Source organism: Aspergillus niger, assembly GCF_000002855.4.
Source record: "Aspergillus niger supercontig An02".
NCBI lineage: Eukaryota > Fungi > Ascomycota > Eurotiomycetes > Eurotiales > Aspergillaceae > Aspergillus > Aspergillus niger.
The window spans coordinates 875,664-898,433 of NT_166519.1; the positions used below are offsets into that span (position 1 = coordinate 875,664).

Genomic DNA, 22,770 nt, shown 5'->3' on the forward strand with positions numbered 1-22,770 from the left:
ATTACTCGCTCGTATATTACATCAGAGCCCTCCTCACAAACATGCTCACATATTACAACCGTGGTATCGACACACGCCATCATGTATCATATCAGAAAAAGAAATCAGTAGAAAGGAATCTGCTCGTCGCTACGCCTCTTGCGCTGCTTCCTGCGCTGGCGCTTCCTGTTCGCTAATTTGCTCGCTCGGTTGTTTTACTTCTGCCTCTACCTCGGGCTTCGCCTCCGCCTCTGCAGGCGCTTCGCCTTCAGGTTTGGCCGGCTCTTCAGCCTCAGCTTCCACCTCAGTCTTGGGCTCGACCTCGGCCTCGGCCTCGGCTGTCTCTGGCTTTTCCTCTGACTTCTCCTCCGGCTTCTCTGTCGAGTCCTGCGTAGCTTCGTCATCATCGGCGTGGACCTCTGAGACGGTGACCTTAGATCCATTGTCTTCGATGGATTGCTCCGGCTCCGGCTGCGGCTCCGGCTCCGGCCTCTGCTGCTCCTCGACGGATGGCGTTGGCTCGGCCTCCTTCGGTGCAGGGGCAGGCGTAGGGGCAGGGGCAGGCGTCGAGGAAGCAGCCGCTGCGGCATTCGCAGCTGCAACCGCAGCCGTTGCCGCCGCTACAGCCTGCTGCCGCGGCTGCTGCTCGTCGTCCTCGGCGCCCTCGTTGATGGTCGTCACGCTCGAGCTGATCGACGGGCTATTCTTGTGACGCCTCGTGGTCGCTCCCGTGCTGATCGACGCCGGCTCAATACTCTCCAGCGATAACGGCTCGTTCTCCTTGCGCAAGATCGTCATCCGACGATTGTCCGTGTGCTCCGGCGCCGCCGGCTGCTGAACATCGACACCCTCCGCCTCCGCAGGAACCGTGTAATTATCTTCCGGAATGAGACTGTACATGTCGCAGACCGTCTTGAAGAAGATATACAGCCCATCGTGTCCCTCTACCTGCCAGAACACCTCTCGGTGCTGGAACCAGGCGTGCGCAAAGATGCGATACAGCCGTCGGAAGATGTTGGTCAGATGTCTCATGCTGGCCTGAGCGCCGCCGCCCGTCTCCGAACCGAGAGTCAGTCGGCTAGGAAAGTATTTAGGCGACGTAAGGATATTCGTGGCCCAATCGAGAGTATGGCAGCAATAGTCGATGGCGCAGCAGGATTTGGGCGGATCGTGAACGGCACAGAGGTACTGCCATTCGGATGCACGCATTTCGGGGCAAGTCTGGGAGGAGCAGGGAGGGGAATCGGCGAAGAAGGCGATGATGAGGTTGTTGACTTTCATGGTCAGGAAGCGACACAGTTCGTAGAGCCATAGCGACCGGTCGACGCCGTCCGGAGGTTCCGCGAGCTGCATGGCGACATCCCGACTGATAGGAACTACTGTATCAGTGCCTTCGGGCCGTGTGTAATGGTTGTAGAGAGCCTTGAGGTGTTCTTGGAGTTGGAAGGGGGAATCGAGCTATCGCAGAAAGGGGTGGCTGGGTCAGCGGAGCTAGGACTCGGAGACAACTGTGCCTTGTTTACAAAAACCGTACCTGAGAGAGAGGAATCAGAGGCGGACCAACGGCCATATCCCCAGCTCTAGTACCCGGACGAATCCTCCGGGTAGAGCCATCCTCCGAGGTTTGTGAAGCGCCCAGCAATTGCTCCGTCTCGTGGTCGAGAGACTCGCCGACCGAGGGTGACTTGGGCCCAATCTGGACCTCCGTAAACGGGGGCGGACTAGGCAGGCGTGGAGAGGTAGCCTGCGAGACTCCCGCAGTAGCCATAGCGAGAGGATTCGCAAAGGGCTCAAATGAGTGAAAATAGAAATAAAGAAGAGAAAGAACGGGAGGGATGTAAAGGAGAGACGGAAGGAATTGGAGACGAGCGGATCAACAACGAGCTGAAATGAGGAGATAAGATGGAGCTGGCCGGATGGGGATTGGCCGCGATTGTCTGGTTTGCATTGCTGCCAAATGACTGCCGGTGCCCTAAGCCCTAGCGTTCCTGTTGGGGTAACGTCATTCCCCGACTTTCTCCATCTTAGCATTCATCTGCATCCTAACTGTTCTAGTTTATACTCCGGTCAACTTTCTCCCCAGCTTGAAAAACACAGCGTTCAGTATGGACGACGACGATGCCCCACCCCAGCTGGTTGACATCTCGACCGCCCCCGATGTGGCCCCGCCATCGACGTCACTAGACACGCCGCCTCAGAACCGCGTGCCCATCACGCTTGTGACTGGTATGATGTGATGCCACACATGCAGATCGATCTCATTGTAGACCAGCAGCAGAAAAGAAAAATCTCCCGTAGATCCACACTAACTAACATTTCCTCGTGTCAGGCTATCTGGGAGCCGGCAAGACCACTCTCCTCAACTATATCCTCACCGAGAAGCATGGCAAGAAGATTGCCGTGATCATGAACGGTGAGTGACCACCACTCCATAGAACAAGAACTATTAGATTGCTAAGATAATGTAGAATTCGGGGACTGTAAGAGAAAACAACCCATACATTCTCGCCCTTTCCACTATATAAACAAACCCAAATTAACACCCACCCAGCAACCGACATCGAGAAACCGCTAACCGTCAACCAAGACGGTCAAGAAGTGACCGAATGGATGGAAGTTGGCAATGGCTGCATCTGCTGCTCTGTCAAGTACATCCCCATCACCCACCCTTATCTAGCACACACACAACTAATACAAGAGCAGAGACAACGGCGTCATGGCCATCGAATCCCTAATGGAACGCCGCGGCGCCTTCGACTACATCCTGCTTGAAACGACCGGGCTTGCCGACCCAGGAAACATTGCCCCAATCTTCTGGGTGGACGACAACCTAGGAAGCAGCATCTACCTGGACGGAATCGTCACTCTCGTCGACGCCAAAAACATCCTGCATCTACTAGACGAGCCCACTCCCGAAGAAACCGTCTCCAGCCACGGAGCAGAAGCTGAATCCGAGAACTCCCACACGCACACCCACACCGGCCCCGTCCTCTCCATGGCACACATGCAAATCTCGCACGCGGACGTAATCATCATCAACAAAGCAGACCTAGTAACATCCGACGAACTAGCAATAGTCCAAGACCGCGTGACGGCCATCAACAGCGCAGCTAAAATCCACATCACGGATCATAGCAAGACGCCGAAGATAGAGGGCGTGGTGCTTGATCTGCATGCGTATGATCATTTGGATAGCTTGGATTTCGCCCAGAAGGGACATAGTCATATGGATCCGGTATTACCCCTCCAGTTTCAGAGACGTATGGTGAAGGGATTTATTTAACACAACTCACAGTCCATCTCAACCATCGCTCTCACCACACCCCCCATCACCCCAGCCCAAGTAGCCCGTGTCGACACCTGGCTTCAATCCGTCCTGTGGGACTCCACGATGCCGCTCGCAGCGGAGGTATCCGGGCCTACGGGATTCGATATCCACCGGTTAAAGGGCATCCTTGTGCTGAGTGATGGGTCGACGAAGATTATTCAGGCGGTGCGGGACGTTTTTGAGATTAGGGACTCGGAGCCCGCAGATGGGAAGACGCAATGTAAGATCGTTTTGATTGGTCGGGGGTTGGGTGGTGATGGGGGGCGGGCGTGGCAGAGGAGTTTGGAGGAGTGGTTGGGGCGGGTGGATTAGGTGTTGAGGGGGTCGGTATTTAGAGGATGGTTGATGATGATAACGATGATGATGAATGTATGTACGAAGAGAAGAGTAGAGTTTTACAGTTGCACACTACTTGCTACGATATATGATTTAGATGGGAAGAGATGCTAGATGTTAATATCTATGTACCCATCGTTTCGTTCGCGGCCGAATCAAATAGGTCATCCTTTCAGATTAATACAGTTGCTGCTTAGAATAGTATTAACAAACCAGTGTACAATATGGGAACGGCGCAAGGTCAAAAAGTCACAATATCCAGCCGGTCGTAAGTCGTTAGTGGGTAGGTAGGTAGGTAGAAGCAGTCAAGAAAACAGAAAAACAAAACGCCATGTCCAGAAATATCCCCACTGCTCTGGTAGCATATGGGTTCCCGAGACTGTAACCGCAACTGCAGTAGTGAAAACCTGCATGAGGGCTTTTGGGGGGATGATCAGCGTGTAGTAGATCAAACCAAAGATAATAGAAAGACGAAAGAAAAGCAACCCCCGAAATCATCCAACTCCGAATTCGCCGTGATGCCCGCTGAATACTCCGTAGAGCAACGCTTCAAAAGAACTAACTGTACAGTGGAAATTCGCAGGGGTTGCACTGTTCGGTCCCTTATGACTTTAGAGGCATGGGTGACTACTATGAACAAGTGGCACGTCCTGCAATGGCTCAACACTCCCTTCCTGTCATATGGACGCCAATGGCGCTTTCAGTAAATGCTGGGTTGATAGGTAAATGAGAATCGCTCAAATAGGTCGTGGGTTCTTGAAGGCCCTGGTGAGAATATCCCAGGGTGGATTTCATACTCAGATGGGAGAACCGGTCTGCTTCCGAGTCTATCATTTTCTGGTCGGCAACATTGGCTGCAGGGTTAATCGGTAGTATCGAGTGAAGAAGTGAGGAAACAGAACGCGACGGCGCTTCCATCGGCCAATGTTGGTCGTCAATCATGGCCTGTCCCAGGTCCGTCAAGTGAGCAGGGCACAAATCCGTGGATTGAGTATCTGCTGATGACATCGGAGATTCCTGGGACCTTCCCATTTCCGAGAGATTGTTGGATGAATAGCGATTCAATGAGGGTGGTAGGTGGCCCCCAGCACCGGCATGTTCTCTCGGCAAATGAATCGCTTCACCGGGTATCCGATCAACTGCACCGTCCATCGATCCTCGCCGATAAGGAGGATGGGCGTTGGCGACCAAGTCAGGCTCGTCCTCCACGTAACTTGGATCGGTATTGTGTACTGCATGAGAGTCTCTCAGAGTTGTCTGAGGCAATACTCCATTGGCCACTGGTAAGTATGTGACTGCGTTCACTCTGTGTTGGGCTGCAGGTAGTGGCTCCCTTTCGAGCAATTCGTGGCCCGCAGTCCTAGTCACCCCAGCTTGCTGCTCCCTGGACATTATGTACTGTTCTCGATCTGGAGAAGAAGCAAAGTCACTGCCATCATGCTGTAATGAATATGTATCATCCAACGATAATTGAGTGTCGAAAGATGCCCCATTGACAACAGGCTGCGTGTGGTGATACAGAAAAGCCGCTCGAGGATCGTACAGTGGCAAAGCCCCATTCTGTAAGGCGACGCCGAGGCCTGTCTGGGCAGGACGTATCGGAGGAAACGACTGCTCGGTCATCCACATATTGCGGGGAAAGAAGCCCAGAAGTTCCTTGGCCGACAGCCGGTGTCGGGGGGACGCACTCAAACAAATAGAGACCAACCTACGGTAGTAGTCCGGCACCCGTGCATCCGGTCCAATCATTAGAGGACGGGGCTGTCGTTCTGGTTCATCTTCTTCCATTGCCAGAGCCCACAGTGTCATGCCCAGCTGAAACAGATCCGTCTTCACCCCGATATACATCGATATTCGCTGGTTACTCTCGATTTTTGCCGCAATCTCAGGAGGTTCCCATCCTACCGGACAGCCCCGGCGATTGATATCAATGATTTTGGCATTGTCATCGGCATCCACAACAATATTGGAAAGCGTAAAGTCTCCTTGTACGTAGCCGGCTTCGTGGATCTCACAAAGACCGTGGACGATCTGCCTGGCCCAGCGTTCCCGCCGCTCCCAGGCAATCATGCCACGGTTCTCATAGAGAATGTCGACCAACGCTCCCTTCTCTGCAAAGCTTATGAGGAGCCCCTTGACCACCTGCTGCAAGTCATCGACCACGATCCCCTCTACTCTAACAACATAAGGGGTGCCCTGTAAGGCATGAAGCGCGTTGATCTCATACAGAAACTCGTCTACTGTATCGGGTCCAGGAATCTCTTTCTTGATGTATGCCTTGCCATCCAGCTGGACGTTGTAGACGAAGCCGGATAGATGCGCATCGAAATGAAGCTGGTTCTCTGGGACCAGTCGTGCTTGTGGCAAATGTCCGATGCAAGAAACCGGCGGATAGGGAATGATTTCGTTGACATCCTCCGTAACGTGCACATGCAGGCGGCCGTCTCGAGTTTCTAGTTTCAGATTCGTGACTGTGTCGTAAAATTGAATCTCCGACAGCGACTCGCGGATCGACTCGTAGATTCGGGCACACTTGTCTCGCTGATATCGCAATTCCCTCAGGTCTTGTTCCAAGGAATCCGGGGGCGCACCACGGTAATCGCAAGATATAGTGACTCTCCGCCACCGAGTTGGAGTCTCAGCATATGTGACGAAAAACTTTTCTCGCTCCGAGCGATCCCGAAAATGCATGCTCAGGTTCAAAATCCAACGCTTTTCCAGTTCCATCTCGAGCGTATCGTCCGGTAGCTCCTCGGGAGCTTCCGCCACGTCAGGACAGGGGTTCCATTCCGAGAGAAAGTCGCTGTCCTCATTCGCTTCAGGCAGTCGCTCGACCGTGGTCTCGCTCGGGTCTTCGCGCCACTGAACCTCGGGAGCGGACAGTCTGGGGTCCACGGTGGGCGGTGGGGATCTGGACCGGTGGGAGCTCACGGCGCGACGACGGTCGGCGGACACTGCACGACGGGGCTCGGGTTCTAGGGGCGATAGATTGTCTCGCCGCTCGGAATTCTGTCGTTTGAAGGTAGTGGCTCGCGGCAGACCGACTCCTACCTTTCTGGACAGGCGACGCTTGAGATTGTCGTGGGGTTTGTTGTGGCTGTGGTGCGGTTTGTTGTTATTCTTGCCGCTGGGGGGTGGGTTATGGTTGTTGTTACTGTTGTGATTACCATTATGCTCATTGTGGGCGGCTGGAGAATTGGGTTTATTTGCGGTGGGGGCAGCGTCGCCAGCGGGGGAATGTGAGGAGAAATCTCGATCATCGCGGCCCAGCCACCTGCGAAGGCCCAGGCGATGCCACATGCTCTGCTTGGGACGGGGAAGGTCAACCTTCTCCGGGTCCAACAACAGACCGAGCGACCTCGTCGGGCTACAGGAACTGTCGGCAATGGAGATGGCCATACGGATCGACACGGTCGCTAAATTGTCGTACGGAGAACGACTGGAACACCCGAGGGTAATGGGATGGCGATGTCCATAAGAATTGCGACGATATCCTTGTGGTCAGCAGTGACTGTAACCCTGTGCGAGGTCCTCACAGGTCTGACGAAGAGGAAAAGGAAATAACAGAGATAATTATGGGTATTAGATTTAAGCCCTGTAAATGAGACGAACAAAGGGGAAAGGAAAAAGAAAGCAGGAAATCAAAAGCAAAAAAGCAAAAAATGAGAAACTGTGCTGAAGTAGACCAATAAGCAATAGAAAAAAATCAAGTGAACGAAAGAGAAAAAAATAAAAGGGAAAAAAAACTTTAAAATCGGATTCAATGATATAAATAAATAGAAATGAATCTCCCTGAAGAAGTCGGTGAGAACCCGAGTTTGTGTTGTCCAGGCACTGCTTTGCCCAGTCAAACCGAGTCCCACTGGGCGCACTGTGACGATATGATGGTTGGGGATGTAATTTGATCTTGTTCTTATGACCTGGGGAAGTGGAGATAATGGTGGTGGTGGTGTTGTTGTTACTGTTGTTGTCAGGTTGCTACTAATGGGGATCAAAGGCAGAGGGAGTGACAATGCAGTGGGATAGAGAGAGCATAGAGAGACGCAGGACAAATAAGGATGACGAGGAAGAGGAATACGACGAATGGGGGCGAGGATGAGTCGATAGTAGACCGACTAAATTGGTAGTAGGTGTCACCCGGCTGCAAGGCTGGTTGGGCTGAAGGAACAGGAAAGGAGAGGCCGAGGATTGGATCAGTATCGCAGCCAGTCGATCAGTTGATCCATAAATGGGGTGGTAGAGAGGAGATGGAGACCAGTTGGGAGAGGTTGGTGAAGAGGAGGCGAGGAAAGTGTTGGTGAATTCACCGCCCACGAGACACGCAGTGATGTGGAAAGAGGCGAGAAAGAGAAAGTGAGAGTGAAAGTGAGAGAGTGAGAGAGGGAAGATGCGAGAGGATGGAGATGGGATGAATAGCAAGCAAGTACGGAGTTAGACTAGTCGTCCCAAGAGAGTGATAGAGAGAGAGAGAGAGAGAGCAAGAGAGAAAACGAGGAAAAGAGATTGGCAGGACTGGGCCAGAATGGAACAGGCCCAATGGAAGACCGATGGAAGAAACGGCGAACGCACAATCGGATCCTTGCGTAGGAAAATAATACTCAAACCAATGGAAATCCCAAACCGACTAAAGCACGAAGGATGATGCGAAATACTACTAATCCGCTGCTGTGTCTACTATGGAGAGTCTAGTCGGTCTCTGGCCATGGCGAGACAGCGAATCTGGAACCGCAATCACAGCCGCCGGCTTTGAGCCAGTGGAAATGCACGGCGGCCTGACAGTGAGTGCCTGATGGATAAGTAGGAAGAATAATTAAAGATGAGACGAGCATCGTTCGTAGTTAGTTTAGTTAGTCAGAGAGTCACTTGGTAACTTAGTAGTACGTATATTCCCGTTGGGAGACAGTTAGATATTGGGGGAGAAGAACTCCGATCGGGAATCAATCCTCCTAAGGAACTCAAAACAGTCATCCGTTAGGAAATAACCGGGAACCGAGTTGTAAACTCTACAATAATCGCTATCGCCTCGGATAACGCCTTGATTTCTTCAAATTTACAGCAAGCAGGCTGGAGCACTACTCGATTCATCTCACGGCATCCACTACTGCAGACGCACAGCCCAACTTTCTTCTCGAAGCCCTCCCCGTTCGTTCCTGTCTTTCTCCCCTCGATCCAACTTACTCCTACTACTCTGGTACTCCTTAGCAGTAGCCTACAGTAGTAATATCTATTCTCCGACTGAGCTGGCCGGGTCTTCGTCTCCGATCGTCTCCTACTAACCCTCATCACTATCACCGACGGAGCCCCCCTCTCCCCCAAAAATCCACCCATCACCTCATCACTAGGCTCTCCCAGATGTGAATTTTTTGGTTTACCCGAGCGTATCGCTGGATCCGCAAACACAACAACACCAGGCAAGGCCACGCTGTACAAACAATCGTCTGCCAGGTCCCCCCCCCCTCTCCCGATCAAGTGCATACCCAGGTTGCCATGGAGGAGGAGGGGAAAGACAAGGGAAGAGGGAGGGGCGCGAAGTGAAGTAGTACACCTGGATCCAATAATCCAACAAAGATAAGTGAGAAGTCCCTGGAGGACCTCATTCCTAGTAGTAGTACATCCTTCATCGCTGCACCAAGACCCTCTTCGGGTCCTCATAGATATTACCTAGTCTGTAGTAGGTAGCTATCCCCGCGGTTAAACTTTGCTTTTTCAAAGTGATGCTCCCATTCAGATCGAAGGAACAACACCTCAGGATGATGCGACCAATCACTATCCTCCACCTTGTAGCGTAAAACATCACCATTTTTTTCTCTCCCCTTTTTTCTCCTGTGGCAGTAAACAGCATAACTGCGGTTACTAGTACTGGTAGTAGTAGTTGCTAGATTGACAGACCGTTGTTGTCGTGGTTGAGCCTGCTTCGGAGAAGATGATGGCATGGGGATGGGACTGTATGCAGGCCCGCTGCACTGCCTACTGACATGGTATGCATGTTCTGTACAACTGTGCCAAAGCCCAGTGTATACTAATAGACAGTCAGTTATAATAGACCAAACATACTATTTCATAGTCTCATCGATGACCTCAGTGAACTTTAAGATGATGACTTCGTGAATAAAATCTTGAGAACTCTTGTCCTTCATTACCTCAGCAATGGGACATACATCATCACCATCATCATTCTCATCATCACTACTACCGCTCATGCTGATCTACTAAAAAGTCAGATTAAACCAGACAACCGACCCATGCGGAGATTCCCGGATGGCATAGCCAGGAAGTCCGAATGACACACTCCCATCTTCATCCAGCCTGTCAGATCCGTTGTCGTGGTCTTTCTCCCAACTAGCTCCCTGCTTGCATCCAATCCGGGGCAAAGCCTGGGGGACCCAGTGGAGAAGGGGGTCTTGACGAGTCCGGACGTAAGTAGCAGTTGTAGTGACATGTAGGTCGGATAGATAGCTTCCTCCTATAGGACGGATAAGGTTCCATGATCATTGGTGCGATATCTACAATCCTAGTCGTTAGTATACGGGATATGCATATGTGATAGTACGCTGTTAGTAGTCCTTCAGACGGATCAATATCTACACTTGATCGTAAGGTAGATGTCGGTGTTGGTGCCGGTGTTGGATATAGTGGGTTATGCTAGGGGGATTCTGGGCCATGCCGGCCAAGATTCTTCTTGAGTAAGTGTTAAATGATTAGGATTGCCAGAATGCTATCAAGTAAGTGAAATGCAAGCGTGGAGATTGCTAGAACTAGGCTCTCAAGTCTCCATAGTCCGTTCCTTATGTCGTCCCGCGCAGCAGGTGACAACAGAACAGTCCACAGTGACGATTGCCCTGTTCGGCAAACAACAGCTCATAGACAACAAAAGAGATATGAGAGTTGAAGTGACATAAGTGAAACAGAAGAGCCACTCAGTATCATGGACTAAGCTGAGAAGATTGGCAAATATGAAGAGAAAACACAACACCACCGAGATGAAAACAACCATGTCGACTGCCTAGAGCTTGCTTCTTCACCACCATACATCAAGCACAAACTCATGATATGCACCAGATAACTGAACAAAAATCAGAATATCGCCAAGCATACTGTCGACAAGGATGCATGTATCACACTTAAGGCCACCTTCCAGGCCCCATGCAGGAGCCCAGCGCGCATTGATCAGTATGGCAGCAATGAGAGTCAACGCGGCAACGACGATGGCATCTTCTGTCCTGAATTTCCATGGTTCCGTCGTCATCTTCATTGGCCAATTCAGAATTGGACTCGTCTGTGTTCAGAGGAAGGGTTTAGTTATTGCCTGTTTGAAAAAGGGATGCCATATCAACAGAGACAGAGAGGCACAAACCTTCATCGCGAGTAGCCAATTTGAAATTAGTCACATCGAAGTCTTCAACATCGAACCAGGCTTATACAGAAAGCTTTGTTAGCAATCTTGTCTTTCTATATGAACAGCATCAGAAGAAAGGCGAACTGCATACTTCCATATGTGCTGGTGACATCGGGAGCGGCCTCAGGAACAGCCGCGGAGGCCACGAAGGCGACAAGGAGGGTCAAGACGCAGAGGATATTGAACTGCATCGTGATTGACAATGAGGGTAGCGGTTGTTTTGTTTTGGGTGACAATAAATGAAAGGCGCAGGTCAACGATGCGTGCAGAGTATGTGAGTGACGGGAAGGAGAGGAGAGAGAAGTCGGAAAAGCATACAATGATCCTGAAGGCGCTTTATAGATTGAGAGAAAGACATCCCGTGACTTACGCCGCTGTGAATGAGATGTTTCCTGTGTCATTAAGCGAATAGGACGCGTGAATGTGAGTTGAATTACAAATACTTTTGCATTTCTTCGAATACTAGGATTGTTAGGTATGATTGTAGGTATCTAGGAAATATACATGCTGCATAGATATGAAGTCTCCATCAATATCACCATGATCTGGAAAGGCTACCAACGAGCGCAAACAAAGATCCGGAACCAGCTTGGTTGACAGGACGTTTAGAGCGAGTAAAATGCACCACTTCTTCAGGGCCAGTAGATCATACTGAGTGGCATTCACCTTTGGTTACAGATTTCTGTGAGGTGAAGAGGCAATCTTACACCTAAGCTGGACGGGAGCATAGATGCCAAGCCATGGTTTGGCTGTTTGGAGGGAACGGGACTTGGGCAACGTAGCCTCTATTACAAGAAACAAAGACAAAGCCTAGGTATATACATATACAAGATGTGATATTGTCCATTAGCAAATCTGACAACAGCGTCAGGCAACACTGTAGTCAGAGCTCTATCCTCTCCTTCAGACCGGCTTATTACATGATCCAACAAGGATACACAGCCGGTCTCATGAACCATTCCAAACATCTTCTTTTCTCAGAGCGGAGTGAGTGCGAGGCTTCAGTATTGCAGTTCGTCATAGTCCAGTATCAAGACTGTTAAACAGCCGGTCTAGGCGAACATCAACTTCCACCCAGTGTTGTGGTAGGGCCCACAACTCGAAGCGAAGGGCGAATTGCCCCGAAGTGAATCTTTAAACCAAAGAAGGAAAGTGACAAGAAAATGAAAACAACTCCGAACCATGCTTTCCACAGGATAACGCCTTGCACGTGACCAGAAAGAAAATAAACAATCCCCGGCGTGAGCTGGAGAACAGTATGTCATCAAGGCGTGAGGACTGGTGGCGTAATTCACTCGTCTTCCTCTACTTCGTTGGATTTCTTCTCAGGCTTCTCAGCCAGCTGTTTCTGCCAGACGTGATTGGCAGCACCCTTGTCCAAGTCGGTAAAGAGGAGATCGAACACCTCAGAGTACCAGCCTACTGCATGGCCCTCGATGCCCTCCTTGATGTTCTGTGATTGCAAGTTAGCTTTGTCAGACACTCCCAAACAGTTAATCACCACTCACCTCAGGCAGCTCCAGCCAGTCGGACATGTTGTCCGCGGGGAAAACGATCTTCTTAGCACCAGCACGGCGAGCAGCAACGGTCTTCTCCCGCAAACCTCCAATGCGCAAAACTTTTCCGGTCACGGTCAGTTCTCCCGTCATGGCGATGGTCGGGTCGAGTGGGTGGTTCAAAGCCAGGGACAGCAGAGATGTTGCCATGGTAATACCAGCAGAGGGGCCGTCCTTGGGTACGGCACCCTCGGGGCAATGCATGTGCAGCTTAGCCTTCTCAAAGAATCGATTCTCAGGGAACTGCTTCGCCATGACCGACTTGGCAAATGAGTAGGCAATTTGGCTAGATTCTTTCATCACGTTCTGCAGGTTACCGGTGATGTCGATACCCGGTCGGGACTGAGGCGTCAAGGCGTTCTCCAGGATCGATTCGACGTACAGAGCAGCACCTCCCATGCTAGTCCAGGCAAGTCCCATGGTCACGCCAGGCGGGAAGGTGTCGTAGAGGCGGTCAGCTGTGAAGATGGGAGGTCCAACATAGTCAGTAAGGCTGTCTTTGCCGATACTGAGCTGCACACTTTCCGGAACCTTCAGTGCAACGCGAGGCGTTTCCGTCGTGGACTTCTCCGGGTCGACAGGAGATTTTGAGTCGGGAGATTCAGTCTCCTTCTGCGACTCCTCCTGGACGGCCTTACCCTCATCTGTCAGAGCCTTCTCTTCTGCGAGCACATCTTCGCCGAGATCCCGAACGATCTTGTATGCCGCCTTACGATAAACTTTCTCGATTTGCTTCTTCAGGTTCCGAACACCACTTTCACGGCAGTAGGACTTGATGAGTTCCTCAACGGCTTCCTCCGTCAAATTAACATCAACCTCCTTCAGACCGGTAAGCTCCCGAGCAGCAGGGGCGAGATACCGCTGAGCGATGGCCATCTTCTCATCGGCAACATATCCCGACAACTCGATGAGCTCCATTCGGTCCAAGAGTGGCCGAGGAATCGTGTCAGTCACGTTTGCAGTGCAAACGAAGAGAACCTTGGAGAGATCCACCGGAACATCCATGTAGTGGTCCAGGAACGACGAATTCTGTTCGGGGTCAAGCAACTCAAGCAGCGCAGAAGACGGGTCTCCCTGGTGCCCGCGGCCAATCTTGTCGATTTCGTCGATCAGAATAAGGGGGTTCTCGGTCTGGCACTTCTTGAGAGCCTGGATGATGCGTCCAGGAAGAGCACCCACATAGGTCCTACGGTGTCCCTTGATCTCGGCGACGTCGGTCAAGCCTCCAACGGAGAAGCGGTAATACTGTCTGTTCAATGCCCGTGCGATGGACTTTCCAATACTGGTCTTTCCCACACCAGGCGGTCCGACCAGACATAGGATCTTGCCCTCAACGGTACCACGCAGCTTGCCCACAGCGATGAACTCCAGAATACGGTCTTTGACATCCTTGAGACCATAATGGTCTTCATCCAGGACCTTCACCGCATGCTGAATACCGAAGTTCTCCACGCTCTTCTGTCCCCAAGGGATCTGAGTCAGCCAGTCCAGGTAGTTGCGGGTGACATTAAACTCAGAGGCAGCAGGCTCCAGGTGGGCCAACTTGTTGAGCTCCTCGTCGAACACCTTCTTGACGGCGTCCGGCATAGCAAGCTTCTCTGCCTTCTCCTTGAACTTCTCGACCAACTTATCTTTGCCATCGGACTCAATGCCCAACTCCCGTTTGATGCCCTTCATCTGTTCCATCAACCAGTATTCACGCTGTCGCTTCTGAATCTTAGCTTCCACGTCCTTGGAGATCTTGGATTGGAGTTGCGCGTTCATAAGCTCCTTCTTCAGCACCACCAAGGCCTTGGGAAGTCGCTCCTCAATGTTCATCAATTCCAAGACTTCTTGCATTTCGTTGAGCTCTCCTGCAGAGACGGCGGCGGCAAAGTCCGCCAACTTGGCAGGCTCGTCGCTCAAATTACCGGGGAACTGATCGGTGTAGAACGCAGAAATCTGGTCGCGGAACAACGGGTTCAGGCTCGCGATTTCCTTGCAAACGTTGACAATTTCACTGGTGACAGCGCGGATGATAGCACTCTTCTTATCGTAGGGTTCCTCCGCAAGGTTCTCCACATTGACCAAGCTGACGGGATACTTCCGCAGGAAAGAAGTGGGTTCATAATGGTCCTTAGGAGCGAGTTCGGCAGTGCCCTCCTCAAAACTGGCAACAACATCTCCACGGCGTTCCGATGTCTTCTCATCAGTTGTACCAGCCTTGGCAGCATCGCTAGGCGGAAGCAGCGAAGAGACCTTGATACGACGGTGAGGATAGAGAACGGCGGTGACCCCACTCGCTTCGCCCCGGAGAGGGTATGCGGCAGTGATCTGAGCAAAGACACCAACATCATAGACATCATCGAGGTTCTCAATCACATCGCCATCTGCATTCTCATCCTTGAACAAGAAGGCACCCACGTAGGGTTGTCCCCGCTTCATCATGTCTTGTATGGCGGCGGCTACATTCGGGTCTCGGATGGTGATTGCTTTGTAGAAGCCCGGGAATAACGGTCGCTTAGCGATCGGAATTGCCATCACCTGAGGATACACTTCGGGAACCGATGGCTTCTGCAAGGCCTTCTCGCCGGAGCCCTTCTTGCCCTTCTTGCCGCCATCCTCGTTGCCACCATTATTCGCGCCACTAGGCCTCGAGTCGGAGCCACCATTGACAGGTATAGGGGATGGGGTATCAGAGGAGTTCCCCTTGCCTTCTACTGCATTACCATCCTTCTTCGAGTCTTCCTCCAGGCCACGTTGCTCCTTGTCCGCGCCCGCCTTCTCCTTCCGCCGTGCAAAGCCCGATGTCGGAGCTCCGGGTTCGTGTGACGATCCCTGCTTGCCAGAGGGATCAGCGGCCTTGCGTCGGGCGTCTGGAGCACGTTCAACATCCTTCTCTTCGTTTGCGTCTTTCTGTTCCTTCTGAGCAGGGTCGTCCTTTTCGTCGCCGGGTGGGGGCTTCTCTCTCCGCCGGATGGAGCTCGAGGAGAAAGCGCGGGAGGTCGGGAGGGAGCGGTGAAGTCGCGACGCATTTAGTATCGATCGGGCGGTGACATTGTATCTTGAGGGAGCAAGTAGAGGTCGAGGGATGAAAGGACGCGAGACTTGTTGGAGCGCGGCTCTCCAGGGGAGAGTCTGGCCGCGGAGCATGCTAGTAGCTTTACTAATGTAGATGCGGATGGAAACGAGGCGGCAAAGAGGCAGGTGAGTGGGAAGGAGAGGGATGGAGAATAAATATAATACAAGCCAGTAGCTCGGAAGCTTACTGAAAGAGAAATCCCAACGAAGACTAAAGGAGAGGAAGGTGATGGCTCAATGGGAACAATGAGGTCGAGGGGGAGATCAGTTCACTTCGGTCAAGTCGGTCGAGTGCTTGATTACCGAAGCAGGCTTTCATCATCGCAGTCCGCGGACTAACGATGTTCCGGTCGGGAAACTTTTTCGAGGCGAGCGACTCGAAGCTTCCAAGCGTCTTCCCCATCAGGAGGCGGTCGAGCGAGTCTCAAAACTAAAAGGTCGCCGGCTTCTGCTCGAATCAGCTTCGTCGGTTTCCAAATCTCGCTTCTCTGCCCTTCTCCTTCGTTCCCTTTCTCATCGTCTCTCTTTATCTTCCCGTTGGATGCTCCTCTGCTACTCACGATGAGTGCTGCTTCCGCCGCAATGCCCAAAGCCGCGGCTATTCCCGCTCGTTTACTGCGGACTTCGCGACAATGCTCCAAGCAGAACCCGGCCGCCAGTGTCCGATCATCCACCACAGTTCGGACTTATCATGTGTCGGCTGCTTCTCCAACAAGCCAGCGCCTGCGGGATGGTGTTCGTAGCAAGAACAGTCCGGCATTCCTGTCGTCAAGGGTAGGTATTATCTACAATATCCCATGGAGAGATGTCCGGGCTGTGACTAAGTTCCCATTCCCGCCCGCAGGTTTTCCATACGACCGCTCCTCTTGGAGCCATGTCTGACCCGTATAAAGTTTTAGGAGTCGACAAGGGTGCTTCTGCAGGCGACATCAAGAAAGCTTACTATGGAATGGCCAAGAAATACCACCCGGATACCAACAAAGACCCTGGCGCCAAGGAAAAGTTTGCGGAAGCTCAGTCGGCCTACGAACTTCTATCCGATCCGAAGAAGCGCGAGAATTTCGACCGATTCGGCTCAGCTGCTTTTGACCAGAACGGCGGCTTCGATCCCAGTGGCGGTAACCCATTTGCCGGCGCCGGTGGTTTCCACGGCTTCGGTGGAGGATTTGGTGGTGGATTCCCTGGAGGATTCTCGGGTGACATCAACTTCGAAGACTTGTTCGGCGCATTTACCGGCGGCGCTCGCCGTGCGGGTCGAGGACGCCGAAGCCCGTTCCAGGAGATCTTGGTTGGCGAAGATATCGAGGTTCAGACCAACATTTCCTTCATGGAAGCTGCGAAGGGTACTTCCAAGGATATAGTCATCACTCCCCTGAAGGAGTGTGGCACCTGTGATGGAGATGGACTGAAGAAGGGTGCTAAACGAACGCAATGCCGTCAGTGCAACGGTTCTGGCACCCGGGTACACTTCATGCAGGGAGGATTCCAAGTTGCGGCTACCTGCGATGCCTGTGGAGGTGCGGGAATGACTGTTCCCCGCGGATCCGAATGTGGCGGGTGTAAAGGAAGTGGTGTGGTCAGAGATCGCAAGACTGTCCAGGTCGACATCCCCGGCGGTGTCGAGGATGGCATGCGTCTGAGAGTGTCCGGAGAAGGTGACGCCCCTCCTACGGGCACCGCAGCAGCCCCTGGCTCCCGTACGCAGCGTGGTGACTTGTACGTCTCCATTCGGGTCTCCCCCGATCACCGCTTCAGCCGCTCCGGCTCCGATATTCTCTACACAGCCTCTATTCCTCTCACCACTGCTCTGCTTGGCGGTGAGGTGACGGTCCCGACTTTGGACGGCGAGGTCAAGGTCAAGGTTGGAACGGGTACCGGCACGGGTGACCGCATTACTCTCTCGGGCATGGGCATGAAGAAACTCAGTGGCCGTTCTAGAGCCTTCACTCCTACCGGTGACTTGAAGGTTGAGTTCAAGGTTGCCATGCCGAAGTATTTGACTAGCAACCAGCGGACAATCCTCGAGGTTCTAGCGGATGAAATGGGTGACAAGACGGCCAGACGCATCATGGACATCCCCAAGGATGGGTGAGTATTGCACCGTTCCTGGGTTTGATTCCTTCTACAGTGTTGCTGACAGACAAGCAGATCAACTCCTGACTCCGGCGCCACCTCCGATTCTTCCAAGAACGAGGGATTCCTTAAATCGGCCTGGCACAAGCTCATGAACCACTCGAAACAATCGGGATCGGAAGGCTCGGGTAGCGAGTCAGGCAAGAAGGACCGCAGCGACAGCAACAAATCCGACGATGAGAAGAAGTCCGGCTCCAGCTAAAAGGAGTACCCCGACGAACATGTGTATAATCGACAATTTCTGGATACTCCTTCGAAACACCTTCGTTTCCTTACTGTGTAATTATGTTTACGGGAAAATATCATAGCGCCGGCGAGATTGGGGGTTCTGGTGCCATTCTGCATGTTGGGATAATTCGATTCGCCTGTATCCGTTCAATTGTTTCATTCGTGACGTTGGGTTGTTTATAGAGAGACTTTCTCAGGATGATGTGTGTATGTATGTTGTGTACGATTAGAGTTAGCGCTCCAAGACATTCTCCTCTTCTCTTCTCCAAACAAGTAATCAATTCAGAGTTTCGATCGTCCAAATGTCAGAAGGATCCCAGAGCATTGACTGGTGGAGACTAAATTGCAGAATGCGTCGGAGTTAGAAAGTGAGAGAAAGTATTGATTCAGGCATGCCACATTGCTGCCTTTTTGGCCGTCACGGCCGGCGGTTAGAATCCGTCCCATCACAGCACACTCCTCGCCCCCATCCGCAACTCGTCACAATCACCTTCAGTCAACCACCACCAACCAACTCCCACTCCACTCCACTCCTTTCTGCCTGATTCTATCACCCAGCAGGTAAGATCCGTCATTCGTCTCTCATTGGAGCCTGTCAAGTAAAGCCTAATCTCCTCTCCGAGCAACTACACCACGCAATTCCCTCCCGCCTCCCTCGCTCCTCTGTTGCTGGGCTCCCCACTTCCGTCATCATCGTCGAGCTAACGACGGAACTACTGTTAGGCTGCCTCGGGGACGACTAGACTTGCTAGTGACCCTGCGACTAATCTATCTATCAATCCTTACCACCACCGGCCACCACAATTCTCGCAGGGTTGAACGACTAAGCATCGCCTACCTTCGTTACCCCACAGTGCCATCCCCGAAAACTCTCCCCCCTCGAAACACTGCGACTTCGCCCTTGTCCGCCCTGCTCTGACTTCCCTGCTCGACCTCGGGCCCGCCTGTCTCTCCGCCTTTGGATGGGAGCTCCCCGCTCCTCCCGAGCAACAAGATGGTTCAATCGCCCATGATTTCGTGTCCGCTCAAGCAGACCAACGAGATCGATTGGATTCGACCCCTCAAGGACTACATCCGTCAGAGCTACGGTGAAGACCCCGATCGCTACAGTTCAGAATGCGCGACCCTCAACCGCTTGCGCCAGGACATGAGGGGCGCGGGGAAGGATAGTGCGACAGGCCGCGACCTGTTGTATCGGTATTATGGACAGCTGGAGCTCTTGGACCTGAGGTTTCCGGTCGATGAGAACCATATCAAGATCTCCTTCACTTGGTATTACAAACCCTTGTCTTCTCCTGTTCCTACCACATCATTCAAGTCTGCTAATGCCTCAATCCCTCATACAGGTATGATGCCTTTACCCAGAAGCCCACTTCGCAATACTCCTTGGCATTCGAGAAAGCATCGATCATCTTCAACATCTCCGCCGTTCTGTCATGCCACGCGGCAAACCAGAATCGCGCTGAAGATACCGGTCTCAAAACCGCGTATCACTCTTTTCAGGCATCCGCTGGCATGTTCACATATATCAATGAGAATTTCCTCCACGCGCCGTCTACCGACTTAAACCGGGAAACTGTCAAAGCTCTGATCAACATCACCCTCGCTCAAGGCCAAGAAGTATTTCTGGAGAAGCAGATCGCGGACAATAAGAAGGCCGGTTTGCTCGCAAAACTTGCAAGCCAGTCCGCCTATCTGTACTCTCAGGCCGCCGAGGGAATGCAGGAGTTCGTAAAGGGAGTTTTTGACAAAGTGTGGACAATCGTCGTGCAGGCCAAGGCGGCGCACATGGCCTCTGTGGCATCCTACTACCAAGCTTTGACGGACAGCGAAAGCGGATCACACGGTGTCGCCATTGCCCGGCTGCAGCTGGCAGAGAAGAATTCAACAGCAGCACTAGGATGGGCCAAGTCCTTCCCCTCATCGGTCTCTCCAAATGCCAATTTGAGCTCCGAATCGGGCACGAATCTCCTCGATATCATCAAGTATCATCTTGCCAATGTCCAGGCCAAGCTTACCGTATTCATGAAGGACAACGACTTTATCTATCACCAACCCATTCCCAGTGAGGCGGGTTTGTCAGCTGTTGCGAAGCTGCCTGCAGCAAAGGCAATTCCTGTCAGCGAGCTCTATCAAGGCCAAGATATTCAACGTATAATCGGCCCAGATATCTTCCAGAAGCTGGTGCCCATGTCTGTCACAGAAACGGCCAGTCTCTATGATGAAGAGAAAGCCAAGCTGATCCGTGCGGAAACGGAGAAAGTTGAGACAGCAAATGGGGAAATGGCTGCCAGTCTTGATTATCTGAAACTTCCGGGCAGCCTGAATATCCTCAAAGGCGGGATGGACCAGGAGGTGACTGTGGATGATGAATTTCGACGATGGTGCCAGGAGCTCGCGGGTCATCAACCATTTATCAAGGCCTTTGATGGGCTACAGGATCGCAAGGTGGAGATTCTCGCGCAGCTAGACCAGTGCTCCAAGCAATTGGACCTGGAGGAGAGTGTATGCGAAAAGATGCGCTCCAAATACGGAGCGGACTGGAGCCAGCAGCCCAGCGCCAGGCTAAACACTACACTACGCGGCGACATTCGAACCTACCGAGACACCATCAATGAAGCAAGTGCCAGCGACTCTCAACTCTTGTCTACATTGCGGCAGTATGAGGCAGACTTCGATGAGATGCGATCTGCAGGTGAAACAGACGAGGCTGAAGTACTCTTCCAGCGTGCCATGATCAAAGCTGGCTCCAAGCAGAGCAAGGGTAAAAATGGGCTTGGTAGCCCTTACGCATCAACGGCAGAAGGAAGTTTGATTGATGATGTCTACGACGAAGGCAGCTCTTCCGTGTCAGAGCAAATCGCAAGGGTCGAGGCTATATTGAAAAAATTGAATCTGGTCAAGAGAGAACGGGCTCAGGTCTTGAAAGACCTGAAGGATAAGGTACGTCCATGTGACAGCTTGAGCACATTGCTCTGCAAGACTAATGGCCCACAAACAGGTTCACAACGACGACATCTCCAACGTTTTGATACTCAACAAGAAAACCATTGCAGGACAGGAAAGTCAGCTTTTCGAAGCGGAGCTGGAGAAATTCCGTCCGCATCAGAATCGACTCCTCCAGGCCAACCACAAGCAGGCCTCGCTGATGAAGGAGCTTACGAAGATATACGGTGATCTACTGCAGGACAAACGAGTGCGTGCCGAGCAATCGAAGTACGAAACCATCACCCGTCAACGCAACACGGTGATGTCCCGATACAAGAAGATTTACGATGCATTCAATGGTCTCTTGTCGGGAACGGCACAGGCCCAGACCTTTTACAAGGAGATGACCGAAACCGTAGACAGTCTGAAGAAGAACGTCGAGACTTTTATCAACAACCGACGATCCGAAGGTGCCCAGCTACTGGGCCAAATCGAGCGGGAGAAGGCAAGCAATGCCACTGAGCAGGAAGACCGCGAACGCGAGAAGCTACGACAGCTAATGGAGCGCCTGTCTACGGAACCCAAGACATCGTCTACTCCTTCCTCCACAACAACCGCGCCATCCAAGGTCAAGTCCCCTCCTCCTGCCATTCAGACGCCCGCATATCCCAACCCCGCCATATCTTCACCGAAGATGTCCCCACGGTATCCTCCCAATGTCGGCGGACAGCCGCACGGCATCCCTATCTCCCATTCCCCTGCCCCCTACGGACAGTACATGGGCCAGGCACCGGGCGTTTCCTACGTCCCAGGACAGACCTTCCAACAAGGCGCAGCAGCGCCTCTCTCAGAGGGCTACAACCCAATGGCCTATCCCATCCCTCCGGCCGTCTCACCCCCGCCTAACTTCTACACGTCCACCCCTACTCCATTCAGCTACGCCGGGCCCACCCCGCCAGCAGCTCCATCTTCCTTCATGCCCCAGGGCTATGTTCCACCTCCTCCGCCGCCCCGTCCCCAGCAGACCACTTACCCCTCCACGACGGGGCCATACCCATCCGGTCCTGGCGGCTACGCACAAAGTAGACCCTACGGCACATCCCAGCACCACAAAGCTCCCTCGCAGTCTCAACCCCAATCGACATCCGCGTCCGGCAATGACCCCTGGGCTGGCCTGAATGCATGGAAATGAAATCAACTAACTAATAACTTCCCATGCATGCACGGATGAGAACCACGGGGATGGAATGGAATGGTATGAACAGTTGGCAATGGAAGCAGGGTAGGGTCATGATATGAAAGTATGATAGAATTCTTTTCATTATGGAATGGACACGTTTTTACGTTATGCATTTTGGCGTTTTTCTCCCCGCAGTATTTCTTCTTCTTGTTTCAAGTCTACCCCCACTTTCTCTGAAGAGTTGTTTGCTTTGTGCTTGTCAGTCGTCATTTGGTCTTCCTTTTCTCTCTTCTTTTCTCCTCCTTTTTATTTATTGAGCTAGTATTAGTGGTTTATCTATTCTTGCTGTTGCTGCTGCCTGTCCTGTGTTGTTCTGTGGTTCAGTTCGGGGGGTTTTTTGGGAAAGTGGAAGGACCAACTGTCGAATGGAATGGAGTGAAATGTATATAGTGAGTGTAGGTGAAGTGCTAAGACAGAGGGAGAAGAAAATGGCGATTGGATGATTTAGTCATGCATGTCTCAATGATTGGTATTTGGTGTAATACGAGTACGGTTACCGAGATATATATAGTATAAACCAGTACGAGTGAAGAAGGACGACTGAACCAGAGTAGGTATATTATTGCCATTGATCTCTAAACAAAGA

General features: G+C 52.1%; 7 protein-coding genes across 7 annotated transcripts; 3 read left to right on the top strand and 4 right to left on the bottom strand.

Annotated features, from left to right (window-relative positions):
* Nucleotides 1-129: 129 nt before the first annotated feature.
* On the bottom strand, nt 130-2,010 carry An02g03728 (uncharacterized protein; the record flags this gene model as incomplete). Its single annotated transcript, XM_059746197.1, has 2 exons — nt 130-1,437; nt 1,540-2,010. The coding sequence occupies 2 exons, from the start codon at nt 2,008-2,010 to the stop codon at nt 130-132; spliced, it is 1,779 nt and encodes a 592-aa protein (XP_059606823.1).
* Nucleotides 2,011-2,084: 74 nt separating this feature from the next.
* An02g03730 (uncharacterized protein) lies at nt 2,085-4,030 on the top strand (the record flags this gene model as incomplete). The annotated part of the gene is made up of 7 exons (XM_059746198.1): nt 2,085-2,205; nt 2,309-2,394; nt 2,533-2,629; nt 2,685-3,216; nt 3,277-3,529; nt 3,862-3,913; nt 3,985-4,030. The coding sequence occupies 7 exons, from the start codon at nt 2,085-2,087 to the stop codon at nt 4,026-4,028; spliced, it is 1,185 nt and encodes a 394-aa protein (XP_059606824.1).
* A 273-nt stretch (nt 4,031-4,303) lies between these two features.
* On the bottom strand, nt 4,304-7,042 carry An02g03740 (uncharacterized protein; the record flags this gene model as incomplete). Its single annotated transcript, XM_059746199.1, has 2 exons — nt 4,304-6,652; nt 6,695-7,042. The coding sequence occupies 2 exons, from the start codon at nt 7,040-7,042 to the stop codon at nt 4,304-4,306; spliced, it is 2,697 nt and encodes an 898-aa protein (XP_059606825.1).
* A 2,218-nt stretch (nt 7,043-9,260) lies between these two features.
* On the bottom strand, nt 9,261-11,230 carry An02g03750 (hypothetical protein; the record flags this gene model as incomplete). Its single annotated transcript, XM_059746200.1, has 7 exons — nt 9,261-9,496; nt 9,619-9,662; nt 9,698-9,849; nt 9,933-10,106; nt 10,674-10,858; nt 10,998-11,057; nt 11,131-11,230. 7 exons carry the CDS (start codon nt 11,228-11,230, stop codon nt 9,261-9,263), a joined length of 951 nt encoding a protein of 316 aa, XP_059606826.1.
* A 1,100-nt stretch (nt 11,231-12,330) lies between these two features.
* An02g03760 (uncharacterized protein) lies at nt 12,331-15,727 on the bottom strand (the record flags this gene model as incomplete). The annotated part of the gene is made up of 2 exons (XM_001399475.3): nt 12,331-12,492; nt 12,548-15,727. 2 exons carry the CDS (start codon nt 15,725-15,727, stop codon nt 12,331-12,333), a joined length of 3,342 nt encoding a protein of 1,113 aa, XP_001399512.1.
* A 489-nt stretch (nt 15,728-16,216) lies between these two features.
* On the top strand, nt 16,217-17,990 carry An02g03770 (uncharacterized protein; the record flags this gene model as incomplete). Its single annotated transcript, XM_001399476.3, has 3 exons — nt 16,217-16,429; nt 16,500-17,743; nt 17,804-17,990. 3 exons carry the CDS (start codon nt 16,217-16,219, stop codon nt 17,988-17,990), a joined length of 1,644 nt encoding a protein of 547 aa, XP_001399513.1.
* Nucleotides 17,991-19,010: 1,020 nt separating this feature from the next.
* An02g03780 (uncharacterized protein) lies at nt 19,011-22,136 on the top strand (the record flags this gene model as incomplete). The annotated part of the gene is made up of 3 exons (XM_001399477.3): nt 19,011-19,288; nt 19,363-20,959; nt 21,018-22,136. 3 exons carry the CDS (start codon nt 19,011-19,013, stop codon nt 22,134-22,136), a joined length of 2,994 nt encoding a protein of 997 aa, XP_001399514.1.
* Between the last annotated feature and the right edge of the window lie 634 nt (nt 22,137-22,770).